This window comes from Schistocerca gregaria, chromosome 2, assembly GCF_023897955.1.
Source record: "Schistocerca gregaria isolate iqSchGreg1 chromosome 2, iqSchGreg1.2, whole genome shotgun sequence".
In the NCBI taxonomy this organism is placed as follows: Eukaryota; Metazoa; Arthropoda; class Insecta; order Orthoptera; family Acrididae; genus Schistocerca; species Schistocerca gregaria.
Window position 1 is genome coordinate 382,031,648 of NC_064921.1, and position 18,478 is coordinate 382,050,125.

Sequence of the window (18,478 nt, forward strand, 5' to 3'; positions counted from 1 at the left end):
ATATTCCATTATCCTCGTTTTGCTTTTGTTAATGTTCATCTTATATCCTCCTTTCAAGAACTGTCCATTCCGTTCAACTGCTCTTCCAAGTCCTTTGCCGTCTCTGACAGAATTACAATGTCATCGGCGAACCTCAAAGTTTTTACTTCGTCTCCATGAATTTTAATACCTACTCCAAATTTTTCTTTTGTTTCCTTTAGTGCTTGCTCAATATACAGATTGAATAACATCGGGGAGAGGCTACAACCCTGTCTCACTCCTTTCCCAACCACTGCTTCCCTTTCATGCCCCTCGACTCTTATGACTGCCATCTGGTTTCTGTACAAATTATAAATAGCCTTTCGCTCCCTGTATTTTACCCCTGCCACCTTTAGAATTTGAAAAAGAGTATTCCAGTCAACATTGTCAAAAGCTTTCTCTAAGTCTACAAATGCTAGAAACGTAGGTTTGCCTTTTCTTAATCTTTCTTCTAAGATAAGTCGTAAGGTCAGTATTGCCTCACGTGTTCCAACATTTCGACGGAATCCAAACTGATCCTCCCCGAGGTCTGCATCTACCAGTTTTTCCATTCGTCTGTAAAGAATTCGCGTTAGTATTTTGCAGCCGTGGCTTATTAAACTGATAGTTCGGTAATTTTCACATCTGTCAGCACCTGCTTTCTTTGGGATTGGAATTATTATATTCTTCTTGAAGTCTGAGGGTATTTCGCCTGTCTCATACATCTTGCTCACCAGCTGGTAGAGTTTTGTCATGACTGGCTCTCCCAAGGCCGTCAGTAGTTCTAATGGAATGTTGTCTACTCCGGGGGCCTTGTTTCGACTCAGGTCTTTCAGTGCTCTGTCAAACTCTTCACGCAGTATCGTATCTCCCATTTCGTCTTCATCTACATCCTCTTCTATTTCCATAATATTGTCCTCAAGTACATCGCCCTTGTATAAACCTTCTATATACTCCTTCCACCTTTCTGCCTTCCCTTCTTTGCTTAGAACTGGGCTGCCATCTGAGCTCTTGATATTCATACACGTGGTTCTCTTCTCTCCAAAGGTCTCTTTAATTTTCCTGTAGGCAGTATCTATCTTACCCCTAGTGAGATAAGCTTCTACATCCTTACATTTGTCCTCTAGCCATCCCTGTTTAGCCATTTTGCACTTCCTGTCGATCTCATTTTTGAGACGTTTGTATTCCTTTTTGCCTGCTTCATTTACTGCATTTTTATATTTTCTCCTTTCATCAAATAAATTCAATATTTCTTCTGTTACCCAAGGATTTCTAGCAGCCCTCGTCTTTGTACCTACTTTATCCTCTGCTGCCTTCACTACTACATCCCTCAGAGCTACCCATTCTTCTTCTACTGTACTTCTTTCCCCTATTCCTGTCAATTGTTCCCTTATGCTCTCTCTGAAACTCTGTACAACCTCTGGTTCTTTCAGTTTATCCAGGTCCCATCTCCTTAATTTCCCACATTTTTGCAGTTTCTTCAGTTTTAATCTACAGGTCATAAGCAATAGATTGTGGTCAGAGTCCACATCTGCCCCTGGAAATGTCTTACAACTTAAAACCTGGTTCCTAAATCTCTGTCTTACCATTATATAATCTATTTGATACCTTTTAGTATCTCCAGGGTTCTTCCACGTATACAACCTTCTTTCATGATTCTTAAACCAAGTGTTAGCTATGATTAAGTTGTGCTCCGTGCAAAATTCTACTAGGCGGCTTCCTCTTTCATTTCTTAGCCCCAATCCATATTCACCTACTATGTTTCCTTCTCTCCCTTTTCCTACACTCGAATTCCAGTCACCCATTACTATTAAATTTTCGTCTCCCTTCACTATCTGAATAATTTCTTTTATTTCATCGTACATTTCTTCAATTTCTTCATCATCTGCAGAGCTAGTTGGCATATAAACTTGTACTACTGTAGTAGGTGTGGGCTTCGTATCTATCTTGGCCACAATAATGCGTTCACTATGCTGTTTGTAGTACCTTACCCGCATTACTATTTTCCTATTCATTATTAAACCTACTCCTGCATTACCCCTATTTGATTTTGTGTTTATAACCCTGTAGTCACCTGACCAGAAGTCTTGTTCCTCCTGCCACCGAACTTCACTAATTCCCACTATATCTAACTTTAACCTATCCATTTCCCTTTTTAAATTTTCTAACCTACCTGCCCGATTAAGGGATCTGACATTCCACGCTCCGATCCGTAGAACGCCAGTTTTCTTTCTCCTGATAACGACATCCTCCTGAGTAGTCCCCGCCCGGCGATCCGAATGGGGGACTATTTTACCTCCGGAATATTTTACCCAAGAGGATGCCATCATCATTTAATCATACAGTAAAGCTGCATGTCCTCGGGAAAAGTTACGGCTGTAGTTTCCCCTTGCTTTCAGCCGTTCGCAGTACCAGCACAGCAAGGCCGTTTTGGTTAATGTTGCAAGGCCAGATCAGTCAATCATCCAGACTCTTGCCCCTGCAACTACTGAAAAGGCTGCTGCCCCTCTTCAGGAACCACACGTTTGTCTGGCCTCTCAACAGATACCCCTCCGTTGTGGTTGCACCTACGGTACGGCCATCTGTATCGCTGAGGCACGCAAGCCTCCCCACCAACGGCAAGGTCCATGGTTCATGGGGGGAGGCACCACAGGGTAGGCAAGCCCAATTTTTCCTCCATTAGAAATAACATACTTCATTCACGTCACTCCATTATATTTCTCATTCGAAAGCCTTACTTGTAGTTAGAAAAATTCAATCAGATAATTATTCAAGTTGAGTAGGCGCTTATCTCAGTCATTCTGCCGAGTAAATAACATTCTTAAAGAAATTGGATAAAAGAGAGTTCCCACACTTTGTATATAAATGTCATTAACAGGATTCCTATCCATAAGGGGTAAACTCCTATTCCGGAAAGAACCCAGAAATTTGTGTATCAGTTTATAATTAAAAGTTTCATTTTATTTTCTTAAATTTTCCAGTAAATAATATTTTCCATTCGTTTAATATTTTTCTTACACTAACTAGCAATACTCCAGTACCCAAGTATCCCACTAGTTACGTAAGAAAATAGAATACTTTTTTGTCTTTTCCTTTCAGCGGAAGACCCCAGAAGATATTTATTGCTGAAAGTTTTTCAGGCATTTCTTTTTGGTACTTTAGGAGCGTCTGACTTTTGTAGTAGTGTGGGGTGCAAATTGCTTCTTGCAGGAGCCAAAGGGTACTTGTCAGATCAATCCGTTGCGCAACTCCTCAACATAACACTCACACACTGACAGTGTTACAAATTAGACTGCCTGCCACACGCTGGAGGACTGTACTTGCTGTGAAAATACCCTTATTCAACTTATTATTAGCTGTTGATAGATACAACAAAGTCGTTAAAAATAGATTTTCTTCAGTGTTTTTAGGTATCTAAAAATTCGACCCGTTAAGGGTCTGTCTGATATTGACCATGTAAACATGAGTACATGAATTGTCGCAGTGTTAAGGATCCTCAGGAGAAAGTATTAAAAACACGTTCAGTTGAGCGCAAGGAATTTATCATTAGGTCCTTATGTTAATGACACACAAAAATATCTGATAAATTAATTCATTGTGTACATTTCATGCAAGTCTTACTGTGAATATAGTTATCAACCATAGATTTAAGCAGTGGAAGAATAAGTGTATATTATAGCCATTATTCTCGTAGTTTGTAATGATTTAATATTAAGAAAATGGACAGTTCCGCTGAGTGACGGCGAACCAAACGTAGACAATGCAGCATATCATTCGTTAATTACCAAAGTGGACCAGACTCAGTAACGTGCCACAAAATTTATATTGTGGCTGTTGCACTTCCTATGGCAGTAGACTGTGCCAGAAGTTCATGTAGGACTCAAATAATCTCATTCTTGGCTTCAGAGGAGATGTTAGCTCCAAATAGAAGGGTGACGATTCGTTGTAGGTTCCCCATTTTTCCGTCAGCAGTGAGTTCAGTTCCGGAGTGGGATTACTGCAAATAAAAAGCAACATCATCAATGAATTGTGAAGTAGAGTGTTTTATTAGATGTACATGGTCTATCCGATATATACACTGCCCAACAAAAAATGGAAGTACAGACAAGAAATCATGTGACCTCAATGTAACTTAGCACACGTTTACACCATCGGTAGATATCTAAATGGTTAAATTTCAATTCTTTGTCACAAGTAGAATGGCCACCGGTGTGCATTAATGTTGATCGTGTTTAATGTTGCTACCAAGGCTAGCGGGAATACACCGAGGTCACAAATGTCATGGGATAGCGATACGCACTTATACAGTTGGCAGTAATTACACAAGGTATAAAAGGGCAGTGCAATGGCGGAGCGGAAATCAACAGAATTTGAGTGCGGAATGGTAGTTGGAGCTATACGCTTGGCACACTCCATTTCAGATATCATTAAGGAATTCAATATTCCGAGATTTTTATTATCAAGAATGTGCCTAGAATACCATATTTCTGGCATTACATCTCGCCATTGACAACACAGTGACCGATGGCCTCGAGAGCAGCGATGTTTGCGTAGCGTTGTTAGTACTAACAGACAAGGAACACTGGACTATGGCAGCAGGCGATCGACGCCAGTGCCTTTGCTAACAGCACGACACAGCCTGCAGCGCCTCTCGTGTGTTCGCGACCATATTGATTGTATCCTAGACGACTGGAAGACCGTGAGTTGATCAGATGAGTCAAGATTTCAGTTGGTAAGAGCTCATGTTAGAGTTTGCGTGTTGCGCCGTCCCCTGGAAGCCATGGTCCCACGTTGTCAACAAGGCACTGTGCAAGATGGTGTTGGCATCATAATGACGTGGGCTGTGTTAACAGACTGGGTCCTGCAACTGAACCGATCACTGGCTGGAGATAGGTATGGTCGTCTACTTGGAGACTATTTGCATTGACGGACTTCATTTTGCCAAACAACGATTTACCCCGGTCACAACTGTTCACTGTTGGTTGCAAGAACATTCAGGATGATTCGAGGGAATGATTTGGCCCCCAAGTTTGCCCGACATGAATCCTATCGAACATTTATGGGACATAATCGGGATGTCAGTTCACGCAAAAAATCCTGCATGTGCAACCCCTTCGCAATTATGGATGTCTATAAATGTTCAAATGTGTGTGAATTCCTAAGGGACCAAACTGCTTAAGTCATCAGTCCCGAGACTTGCACACTGCTTAAACTAACTTATGCTAAGAACAACACGCACAGCCATGCCCGAGGGAGGACTATAACCTACAGCGGGAGGGGCCACGCCATCCGTGACACGGTGCCTCGGGCCGCGCGGCCACTCTGTGCGGCATGGATGTTTACAGAGGCAACATGGACTTCTTTCCATGTCATATCGATGAGCTACACTATACCGGTAAAAAGGTCCAATACGATATAAGGAGGCATCACATGTCTTTTGTCACCTCAGTTGACAGTCACGTGTTGAGTGATCACTGTGAAAGACTTGGAGACGCGACGTACTCGACTGAAACAGCAAAATCAGCAGCTGACAGAATCTGAAAAGGACTTCACTGTGGGTCTCCGTTTGACCGGCTCGGCGACTCATCCCGTATCCAGATTAGAGAGGCACGTGGATGCAACAGTTGTTCGATGTTCGGTTGCATAGGAGCGTGGGGATAAGCAAACTCGCCATCAGGGTTCCATTCGACCGCGTCGATCACCCCAAGGGATTGTGCGGCAAGGAAATTGTAACTCCTTTACCACTGCTTCTTCTATTTGAGAACAAGTAAAGGACTCCATGCAACATTCTGTGTTAATCCGTAACATTGCTCAAAACCTAAGACCGGCTGGACTAGGGAATTGCTCCCCCCATGTGTAGGATGCCGTTAAAGCGACAACACAAACGGCTACTTGAAATTTTAAACATTTGCTTCGCTGTGATCCAGCAACCGCTATTTAATTGCAGGATGTATACACAGCCACTTCGACTGCACAAAATTTTGTCAGTTGACCACGGTTTCTATTGCACTAGGGCAATCTTCATCAGAATAAAAAGTTACATGGAATACCTAAAAATAGAATGACATGGACTGAAATACACTTAATAGGATTACTTCCACAAAGCCGGCCTCGGTGCCCGAGCTGTTCTAGGCGCTACAGTCTGGAACCGCGCTGCTGCTACGGTCGCAGGTTCGAATCCTGCCTCGGGCATGAATGTGTGTGATGTCCTTAGGTTAGTTAGGTTTACGTAGTTCTAAGTTCCAGGGGTCTGATGACTTCAGCTGTTAAGTTGTAAGTAGGCTGTTTAGGTCTTTATGTTGGTAACGCCATGTAGCGATCTGTATGAAAATCACTGACGGTGCTGTGTGCAATCTGTGGCTGGTTGGCATTGTTGGAATATTTGCTATTGAAGTGTTGGGTAGTTGGATGTGAACAGCGCGTAGCGTTGTACAGTTTGAGGTGAGCCAGCAGCAATGGTGAATGAGGGGAGAAAGACGGCAGAATTTATGAATTACTGTGCCGATAAACGTCTTACGTTATTTGATTTTCAAACAGTTGAGCAAAACTGAACGTATTCAGACGTTTCTCTCTTTACTTATTCTGATCATCACTAAACTGACACACAATATTTTTAGCGCAACGCAGTCTGACTTTCAATAATCCCTACAAAAGAATGACCGTGACTAACAATAACCTATACCTTTCATGAGTTACTCGAACTACTGCAATACAGCGAACGCCAATACTGCCAGCTAAATAAAAGATTTTAACTACTGAAGGCACTAACTACTGATAGGCATTGTTAGAAAATGAAAGATGTTGATTGAGAATAAACAATGTATTTACCTTAATAGTGTTCAAAAATCGTTATGTATATATATGTATACAAATTTCGTTTTTCTGACAGACACACGTCCTGATCGTCCGCTCTCAAAATTCTGCCATCTCTCTCCCCACATCCACCACTGCTGGTAGCTCACCTCCAACTGTACAACGCTACGCGTTGTTCACATCCAACTGCCCAACACTACAATAGCAAATATTCCAACAATGCCAACCAGCCACAGGTTACACACAGCACAGTCGGTGATTTTCATACAGATTGCTAGTGACGTTATCAACATAAAAACCTAAACAGCCTACTTACAAAGTCCCATAGTGCTCAGAGCCATTTCAATCCATTTCTGAACTTCCATAAATTACGTACTAACGGAATGTATTTACATGTAATCACACAATGGTTAAAAACGTATGAGTAAAAATGCTCTCGTCAAACAGAAATGCCATAGGAATAAAAAGTAAAATGTAACAGCACAACATGATTGTCAACCAGATAAAATATTCAATGGAATATAATGACAACCGTATGGTCGCTTAGGACCAAGAGCAGCATAACACAGCTCCTACTGTCATACTAAAAGGAAAACACACCGAGGCAGCCATGAGGTGGACAAGAAAACAGATTCGCGCCATATAACAGGAAGTAACCGAAATACAGATAACTTAAGAGCAAATGAGGCGTTGCAAGGACAATTTTAAATATTACAGGTAATAAACAGGAACCACTGTATGGAAGTTACAACATAACGGGAGAGTCTTTTTACAAAAGGAAATACAGTTCCGGTAATATATAGAGAAAATATAAGATTGTAAGGGAAAACGATGTTTGGGAGACTACATTGAAAAGAGTATCGCCATTAGGACAAATTTAATTAGCGGCTCTGTACCTTGAAAAAAGTTTTTGTTGCGTAATCGCAGCTGTTCGTTAAGAATGAGACCGTCCTTCAGAGATAGGTGTTTAAAAATTTCTAGCTCTTCTAAGATGTTAAGAATTAGCTCGGCCAGTTTGCCCTATGTGCGTGCCATAATTACGTTAGGAACGTTTTTGCACGAATCACTTGAGTACAAATGGCAGCTCCACCAACGCGCTGCCCTTTTATACCTTGCGTACGCGAAACAACTGCCGTCTGTATATGTGCGTATCGTTATACTTTTGTCACCTCATTGTAGTTGTTCCGTGATGAACGTAAACCAGCGGTATATTTTCATGAAACTTGCATTCTGATCAAAAATGGCGTTAATAGTATAGGATACTGTATCTGTCCCCTTCTGGAGCCTCGTTGCTAGGGTGTAGTATGGCAGTTGCCCCTGTAGCTAGTTGATTATTTATGCTAGTAGTATGTATTTGTTAACATCATATTTATAGTATTGCATCAGGCTAACGTAGACCAAAGAAAATTGTACTTACTCATACTTAGCAAAATTAGCCCACATAGCAGTCATCTGGTCCCTGAGAATAGCACCATATGATGTGGGATCAAGTGAAGTCGAAAAGAACATGTTTGTTATGTCGGAGCCGTGGCCTGCACCTGGAGCATATTAAAATAAAACACAAACGTAACATAGATATATTTCTATAATCTCATCGTAACAACATCTATCGCGCGTTTGAAATTTCGTTTCAGATGATTGCTGTAAACTGCATTCCTCAGATAAGAGATTCTACACAGAGTTAGTTATGTTCTTACAGATGTAATATAACAGACAGGTGTCATTCGAAATTAATTATGCAAGTGTCTGGAAAGCTACATGGTAATGAATTTATTTAGAAATGTTAGATAGCTAGTGTATCAATAATCAGTGCTCGATTCATTATACTCATGGACATAATTGTCTAACATAATTATGGATAACGACTTAAGATTTCAAAATCTAACATTTACAATTGTGAGGTAGAAATGACTGGAGCGCAGACAATATCAATAATATAGTTATTGTTTGGGATGAGGTGTTCGAGAATATGGTCGTTAGCTTCATGTACTCACTGCAGTAATTCTGTGTAGTAATCCTGTTTCGAATCTATACTCACTTGAAAATGGAGTGTGTAGCTAGTAAAAGAAACTTTTACCAGTGTTATAAGAAAATTTTGATGTGATTTAAGTGGTGCGTGAAAACAGTAACGGTACTTGTTTTTTATCTACCAAAAGCTTTTATTTTTTCGAACAACAATTATGGCTCCTTCAAAGTCGTTCCCTTCGGCACATATGTACCGGCGGAGTCGTTTTTCCAGTGTTGGTAGGAGCACTGGAAGACTTCAAATGGTAGGGCCTATAAAATGTGTGTCACATTCCTTTTAAAATATTTTTCAGTTTCTAGAAAGAGAGTCACAAGGACTCATAACAGGTGGTTACGGGGGAGGACTGTGTAACAACAGTAATGGTTTTTGACATAAAAAATTCGGTGAACGAAATTGCCCTGTAACATGAATCGATGTCATGATGCAGTGTCCGCTTGTCTGCAATGTCCTACGTTACTCGATTCGAGCCTTTGAGAGACATGTTTGTAAAGCACTTGGTTGACAGTTTGTCCTAGAGGAACAAATTCCTTATGCACGATACCACTACTGTCAAAAAAGCAAATCGGAGATGTTTTGATCTTTGTGTTGCGGCCACATGTAGTAAGCATTGCTTCACGCAGTGGAGAATGGCAAAACAGGGGCATGCCGGCGACCGAGGCGTTGTGAAGCAGGCCGGCACAGATAGTCTTGCTGACAGCAGCAGTCTACCAACAAGCTCCACTATGGATTTGCGAAGCGGCTATCACCAGATATAAGTATGTCCGGAGGACAAGCCAAAAACAGCATTTACGACGCATTGTGCTCACTTCGAGTATAAAAGAATGCCGTTTGGACTAAAAAACGTTCCAGAAACGTTTCAGAGGCTGTTGGATGGAGTCCTTCGCGGGTTGAAACCGATAAAATGTTTGGCGTATCTGGATGACATTATAGTGTTTTCAGGAGGTATAGAGCAGCATGTGGAATGGTTAGAGGGGGTGTTTGAAAGATTAGAGGCGGCACGGCTAACATTAAGTTTGGACAAATGCCATTTTGCGCAAGCACAAGTAAATTATCTCGGGCATGTTATCAGTCAGGACGGGGTACGGACAGATCCTCGTCTCACTTCTGCAGCACGAGATTTTCCGGTACCGCAAACGGTTAAAAAACTGCAATCGTGTATTGGTCTTGAGAGCTATTATCGAAAATTCGTACAGGGGTTCGCAGAAATAGCGAGGCCACTTACTAAGTTGCTAAGAAAAGGTGTTACCTTCCAATGGACAAAGCATTTCAAGAGTTGAAAAGGATACTGACATGAGATCCAGTTTTGAAGTTTCCAGACTTTTCTAAGGAGTTTATACGACAATGTGACGCGTCTAATCACGCTCTTGGGGTAGTACTTGGGCAAGAAATTGATGGCAAAGAATATCTGATTGCGTTTGCGTCTCGTCAACTTAACAAGGCGGAACAAAATTACTCCACGACGGAGAAGGAATTGTTAGCTGTAATATATGTGATTTCGCACTTTCGATGTTATCTGTATGGTAGAAGGTTTAAGGTTGCGACGGGTAATTCAGCTCTGATATGGTTATTAGGCCTGAAAGACCCAGAGAGTAGGCTAGTGAGATGGGCGCTGAAACTCAGTGAGTTCGATTATGAGGTGATACACAAGCAAGGTGTGAAACATACCAATGCTGACGCATTGAGCAGGAAAGTGACAGTATTACAAGTTACAGGGGTGACTGAAGATGAGTGGAAAAGGGCACAAGCCGTGGATAGTGATTGTCAATTGTTCAGAAAGCAACCGCAGTTCCTAGTACAGGACGGGTTACTCTGCAGGTCGACGAAATGCGGCCCGCACGTCGTCATACCAGCAGCATTAAGATCTGAAGTTTTGTAACAGGCGCATGACCATTTTATTTCAGGACATGGTGGGAGAAGAGCTACGGATAGGCGGATAGCGGAGTTTTGGTGGAGGACACGACGTCATGAAGTGGGCGAGTACGTTAGGAATTGTGTGCCACGCGCATAGCGTGCGGACTTAAGCCATCAAAAGATTCAGCTTCTAAGATTACCAGAGGCAGACAGACCTTTCCAACAAATCTGAATTGATGTATTAAGCCCATTTAATAGGAGTGCAGCAGGGAATAAGTATGTGTTAACAGTGATTGAGTACTTTTCTAGATATTTAGTCATGGTCGCCTTACCAGATCAGAAAGCAAGTACGGTGGCACAAGCTTTAGTTAATAATTGGTTACTCAGATATGGGATACCTCAGTCCTTAATCTCCGATCAAGGTACTAATTTCACGTCTGATCTGATGAAGCAACTGTGTAAGTTACTGAAGGTAAAGAAACTGCGGACTAGTCCATTCCATCCGCAAGCAAACGGATGAACGGAGAGAGTGCATCGCACGATCGCTAAGATGTTGAGTCACTATGTAAATACTCAACACACCGACTGGGATGTGTACTTGCAGTTCGTAACCAGTGCATATAATAATAAGGTACGTACGTCGACAGGATTGTCGCCGTACGAAGTGGTGTGTGGGCGGAAGATGCCATCACCTTTTGACATGCTTCGTCCAAGGCTGGGAGCGAAGGGCGTGCATGTAAGACAATTTGCGAAAACCATTAAGCAAGTGTGGCAGAGAGTTAGACGAGCTAACACGAAAGCGTTGGAACGACAAGAACGGATGGGAGGTACAACGAGGAAGTTGCCACAGTGCAGAGTAGGCCAATGGGTGCTACTAGCTAATCCGTATGTTCCAAAAGGGAGAACCAAGAAGTTAACAAACAAGTTCCAGGGACCGTGCCAGGTAGTGGAAATGACATCACCTGTCAATGTAAAATTACAATTGCCTACCAAGACAACGGTAGTTCACGTTAGTAGAGTTACGCCGTTCCAGGGGGTAGTAGATATCCGTGTATATGTACTTCTCCTACTGGCAGAAAGCGAAAAGAAGCCCCAGAAGCAGACAGTAAACCGGGTATTAAGTATAAGTTGCGTTCGAGGGGTGTGTAGTTAGCAGTAATTATCATGTGTGTATTATTTTTGTGCACGGACTAGGGTTATTTTATTGGTATTAAGGGGTAGTGATGGGAGTTTTTTCCTTCTCTCTCCATTCTGTGGGTGACGCAGGATGGGGTACAAGTGGATAGTATGGGGCGTAGTCCTCTGGCAGCTGACACAAGCTGGCAAGGTACACGATATGCCGTTGCGAAGTGGGGTGTTGTTCGGGAAACAACCGGATGTGGTCCACACGAGTAACGAGTGAACGCTTCGGCTGGCACTCAACATCATGCAGGTAAGGAACGAGATGCGGCAGCTAAAGGTGGTGGTATCGAGTGTGGAAACGGTTGCATCTAAGAACGGAATATTACGGGACGTGCAAGAAGAGTACGAAGCTTTGGATAGGTCATGTAAGGAAATAAGGGAACAACTGCGCCAAGTCGTGAGCATGCTTCCAGGGAGGATAAAGAGAGTAAAGAGGTATTGCTTGGGGAATTGCTGAAAACAATTTTTGGAACAGCAGATAGAGACGATATTGAGAGTTTGAACAATTCTTTAACAGTTATTCGCGACAGGGAGGAAAGCATAGGGAAGTTAGTGGATATACACACAACAGAGATAAGGGGATTAGGTACCGAGTTGTTGAATGTGACACGCGTGGTGCGTGGGATGGCTACAGGGTTACGAGCATATATAGAACAAACACAGAAACTATTGAAAAGGGATCTGGAACAGGTACAAACGTGATTGGATAACATGGAAAGGAAGCTGTAACTGGTTAAATTGCTGCGGGAACTGGTTAACAGCATTCGTGATGCACGAGTGAGGTTGGATGAATTGCAAGAGGCAGTACATCACGCATTGCACGGGCAGGTGAGCGTGACGTTGATGTCACCAGAAAAATTCAGATGGAGTCTGAAGCAGGCAGAGGGAGGTTTTCCAGAGGGGGTAGACCACGTAGTGCCGATAATTGAAGCGAGTATGTCACTTTTTTATCATAAGTCTAGGATTAAGGTAACAACGGATCTAGTTAAGATTTATATAGAGATTAGATTTCCAGTAACTAGTGTGGGGAGACAGTATCACTGCTACACAGTACATCCTTATCCGGTCAGATGAGAGCGCATGGGGAAGGGCGTACAGTTCAGGACAAAGGAGGTTTTATTAATTTCTATGGAGGGGGATACTCATTGTACTATGTCGAGTTTAGAGTTGAGTAGATGTCTAACGGAGTCAGTTTCCATTTGTCCATCACGGGTTGTTTTTACGGGCAAAGGGTCGTGTGAGATCCAGTTATTTAGGGCAGAAGCAGAAGCTTCGGAGTGTCGGAGAATAATAGTGAAGCCTACGCCACATTTTCAGTAAGTTGGGAGGCATTGGTTGTATTCAGTATTCGTTACGGAGAGGATATCAGCCAAGTATTATGACAATGGGAATTGAACAGTAACCACGGAGATGGAAATACGGGACAGTGGTTTGCTAATCAACGGGAGAAATTGTGAAATAGTAGGGGATCGTTTGAGCTTACCAGCTACAGTCACAGGAGTCACCAAGGTTACAGATACTCATGTGACGCTGTACTGGCCAGGTGCGTCATTCAGCTTCGCTCGAGGAGAATATTTGACGTATACTAACAACATCTTGGATGCTACACTGTTGCAAACGATGGATAAACTAGTAGATTTTGAGAAAGATCAAATTTTAATGCAGCAATTATTAAGGCATGTGGAGGAGTACGATGCCAGGCGGAAACGTAGCATAGTGACCATTGGTATTTCAACCAGTACTATCTATTACCGTGTTCATTGTATGTATCGGTGTGGTATATGTCTTATTAAAACGGAGGATTAAGCATGTTAATGCAAGACCGGTCCATGAGATTCCTGTAGAATGGATTACCAGTAGAGCATGAGTCAGGGCAACCTGGACGTATATAGGCATGAAGTAGAATATAGGATGGAACTAAAATCTTCGTACTCTGGGATATACGAAGGGTGCAGCACCATCGGGGAGGTCCACTGTTTCCGATGTGATAGTAAAGTGGAAACGTGAAGGACCACGTACAGCACAAAGCCTACAGGCCGGCCTTGTCTGACTGCGACCACAGACAGTGGAAGAGGGTCGTAGTGTGTAATAGGCAGACATCTATCCAGATAATCACAAAGGAATTCCAAACTGCATCAGTACCCACTGCGAGTACAATGACAGTTAGGCAGGAGGTGAGAAAACTTGGATTTCACGGTCGAGCGGCTGCTCATAAGCCACACATCACGCTGGTAAATGCCAAACGACGCTTCGGTTGGTTAAGGAGCGTAAAGATTGGACGATTGAACAGTGGAAAAACGTTGTGTGGAGTGACGAATCACGGTACACAATGTGGCGATCCGAACGAAGGGTGTAAGTATGGCGAATGCCGGGTGAACGTCATCTGCCAGCGTGTGTAGTGCCAACAGTCAAATTCGGAGGCGGTGGTGTTACGTTGTAGTCTTGTTTTTTTTATGGAGGGGGCTTGCACTCTTTGTTGTTTTGCGTGGCACTATCACAACACAGGTCTACATTGATGTTTTAAGCACTTTCTTGCTCCCCACTGTTGAAGAGCAATTCGGGGATGGGGATTGCATCTTTCAATACGATCGAGCACCTGTTCATTATGCACGGCCTGTGGCGGAGTCTTTACAGGACAATAACATTCCTGTAATGGACTGGCTTGCACAGAGTCCTGACCTGAATCGTATAGAACACCTTTGGGATGTTTTGGAACGCCGACTTCGTGCCAGGGCTCACCGATCGACATTGATACCTCTCCTCAGTGCAGCACTCCGTGAATAATGGGCTCTCATTCCCCAAGAAACCTTCCGGCATCTGCTAGAACGGAAGCTGTCGTCAAGGCTAAGGATGGGCCAACACCATGCTGAATTCCATCAATACCGATGGAGGGCGCCACGAACTTGTAAGGTATTTTCACCCAGGTGTCCGGATACTTTTGATCACGTAGTGTACGTTCATCGCGTTGTGGGACTCTGTAGGAAACAGCCGGTATCTCTCAGTCTATAGAAGTTAAATACGTACTCGTAACCTTTACTCTGTTGTGATTTACTTAAATAATAAAACGAAAGCATATGAGGACAGACAATACGTTTCTCACACAGAATTGAAGTTAAAAATAACTACTGTACTTTGTTACGAACGAATTACAAAAGTAATCGAGTAAATGTAGACAATTATCAGATGCAAACCTTAGGTGAACAGCAACAAATGTCGATCGTGCAGGAAGTCTTTGTTGTGGGAAGCGTTCCCGATAAATTCCTGCAATTGCCCTCGCAACACCTTTTGCCTCGCCGTAAGTTAAATAAATGTCGCATAGTTCAGTGATAGTAAATCTCCCTTCCATCCTAACTTTTAACGGAGCTGCAGTAACGTCTCCGCAGATAGCTCGACGCCTGCCCACAATCGGCGTATTACAGTGACTCAACCACGCAGACCGTTGTGGCCTACGTGTTTGCGACTCACGTTCCCGATCCGATATCAATACGCGCAGCAGTAAATGTCTGCTTTTTCCAAAACATTGTCCCGATATGGTATTTTGGGGAGGGGGGGGGGGGAGGAGGGGGAGGACAATCATGAGAAATGGACAAACATTTTACTAGATGTTTTGAATCAATCAGTTGTGTTCTGCTGAAAGTATCTTTTTGCCAACTTATATCATCCGCACCCTGTGGATAGCCTGTAACAATCAACAAAGACCTCGTCCGTCTAAAAATGTGTCATCCATTATGGGTAGTCACTGTTTTAAGTACTTCATCATACTCAATGATGAAAAGAAATAGGTCTGCCAGAAAGCATTTATAGCATTCCATGGTCTTAAGAGTGACAGTAGACTCCGTCATCTAAGAGAATTGTTTATAGCCGGTAGGTCTCTACTTGGTTTAAGAGGAAACAAATCCCACATCAAATTCAAAGTCTGCCAAAATAAAGATGCTCATTCACCAACACATTCAGTCTTTTTCAAGAAAACAGGCTCACTATTCCTCCAAGGAGAAGAATTAGCTTCACGCAAAGTTAAATGTTAAAATCGGGTTTCAAATGTTTAAGGAAAAATATCCTGACGTAGAGATTACATATCCGCACTATGCTAAATACTTCAAAGACCATTTTCACCCCAGTTTCAGAAGGCCTGGTGTACATGCGAAGTTCTAGAACAGAAACTGAAGTCCCGATTCCTTAACACAAAGGGAAAGAAGATTGCTGAAGCAGAATTAATGAACCATAAAATCAGAGCTAACAATTTTACAACACTCTTCAAGCTTCAAAGTATCTGTGCAAATAAAGGTAGGATCTTTCTGTTATAACACTGACTACATCATGAATATTTCACTACCTAATATTTCATTACACGAGTTGTTCTGTCTTCGACAGTTAGCAAGCCGCTGTGGCCGAGTGGTTCTAGGAGCTTCAGTCCGGGACTGCGCTGCTGCTACTGTCGCAGGTTCGAATCCTGCCTCCTGCATGAATGTGTGTGATATCCTTCGGTTAGTTAGGTTTAAGTAGTTCTAAGTCTAGAGCACTGATGACGACATATGTTAAGTCCCACAGTGCTCAGAGCCATTTGAACCATTTTCGACAGTTAACTCTAAATGTTTTTGAAATTCATAATGCAAAATCAGGATAATATCATTTTTACCTCCATGATAAAACCCAGGTTAACAAAGAAAGTAACTTCTGTTGTTCTGCAATACACAGATAATTGCATTCCGCATGATGTGAAGGAATTGCTCATCTTTGGTGATAACTGTGGTGGTCAGAACATAAATCATACTATAATAATGCCTTTACTTTGTAGAAACAGAGCGTTTTGATAAAATCCGTCACCTACTTCCACTGGGAAGACATCCTTTTCTCCCAACGACCGTGATTATTGTGTTCTGAAGAGGCTTTTGTCAAAGCACGAACGAATTTATCTTCCAATAAAAGTGTCTGAGTAATAGTAAAGTCAAGACTCCGTGGGAAATTCATGGTTACTATGGTGGGCGTTGAAGATGTAATTAACTTCAGAGATTGGTTGCCTCCTCTATATAAGAAGACAGTAAATTCACTGGAAATCGAACGTCTTTCAAAGTACATTTCAAGTACTCATCTCGGCATCCAGGGGCAGTAGTTGCATCACCATTCATGAACACAGCAGTGGAGCGTACATTCATCCTGCGGGTTGCTGTGAACCGAAATGTGTGTTGACCACAAACAAGGACATACAACTGATGGATGTCAAAATGGTTTCGAACATGACTGTTGATTATTGAACCATTACAAAAGTTAAGAGTACACCATTAGTGAAAACTTAAAATATAAATATTATCCTGGAAAAACAAAAAACCAAAAATGGTTCAAATGGCTCTATGAACCATGGGACTTAACATCTGAGGTCATCAGTCCCCTAGGCTTAGAACTACTTAAAGCTAAATAACCTAAGGACATCACACACATCCATGCCCGAGGCAGGATTCGAACCTGAGACCGTAGCAGCAGCGCAGTTCTGGACTGAAGCGTCTAGAACCGCTCGGCCACAGCGGCCGGCCGAAGTCAATCAAAGAAGCTAAACATGAAGAAGACCTTGTAGTATATTCCTGAAGAATATTAGTAATTTTACCTTGAAAGTTTGGACAATCATTGATAATTTGAAGTAACTGGTTCCAGTATTCCATTTGGATTGCCAAGAAAATTATAACATTATTTTTCTTGCGTAATTTAAAAAAAATATATGCCTGAAATTAATGTGAATGTTAAAGGCAATATATTACTAATGCCATACATTTGTGTAAGTTTGCTATATCTATCAATTTCTAGAGTTTCATAGCTTTTGAAAGTGAAATTCTTATTAACCTGATTACAATAACACGTTTTAGTGATAAATTTTCACAAACATTTGAGCCAACTTTAGAGAAAAACGGAACTCTAATCACTTTGCTCGCTGTTTTGCCAGGTCTACTATACGAGCTGTAGTTTATATAGTATGTTAAATGATTCACGTAAGTATACATTTTAAAAATGACTTATCAACTTTTGATGTGTGTTGAATTTTCTTTTGAAAACAGTTTTTATGTTTCCTGAAAAACATGCATTTATGGAGTTATGCTATTTCTAAAATGACCAATTCAGTAGGTCACACTGCTTCCCCTTCTGGATGACATGTCTTTGGGGTGTGGAGGCTAACTTTGCTCTTACATGATAATGGTCCAGATCTGTGCTTTCTTGGGCTTGGAGGTAACACGCTAGTACAGACAGGATATTCCAACTTGAGCGATGTGTTCCTCTACATCTACAACTACATCTGCATACATATTCGACGAGCAACCTATGGTGCACGGTGGAGGGTACCAAGTACCACTGCTTGTCACTTCTTTTCCCATTCGATTTCTAAATAGAGTGAGGCAAAAACGACTGTCCATAAGACCCCACACGAGCCCTAATTTCTCTTATCTAATAGTTGTGACTCACACGCGAAATGTACGTTGATGGCAGCAGCATCGTCCTGCAGTGAACTTCATACGCCGTTTCTTCAAATTTTCTCTATAGAGTTTCACACAAGGAATTCCGTCTTTCATTTAGGGATTCCAATTTTAGTTCAAAAATCATACCTGTAATGCTCGATTATTGCGG

General features: G+C 42.1%; 1 protein-coding gene across 1 annotated transcript in view; it reads right to left on the bottom strand.

The window, feature by feature from the left end:
* Positions 1-3,522: 3,522 nt before the first annotated feature.
* Positions 3,523-18,478, bottom strand: part of LOC126320668 (esterase FE4-like) — a 78,974-nt gene continuing 64,018 nt past the window's right edge. The window contains exons 10-11 of the mRNA XM_049994086.1: positions 8,228-8,348; positions 3,523-3,994 (exon numbers count right to left, since the gene is read on the bottom strand). Coding sequence (XP_049850043.1) covers positions 3,841-3,994; positions 8,228-8,348 — 275 coding nt within the window. The 3' untranslated portion in view covers positions 3,523-3,840. The remainder of the gene's footprint in view (positions 3,995-8,227; positions 8,349-18,478) is intronic.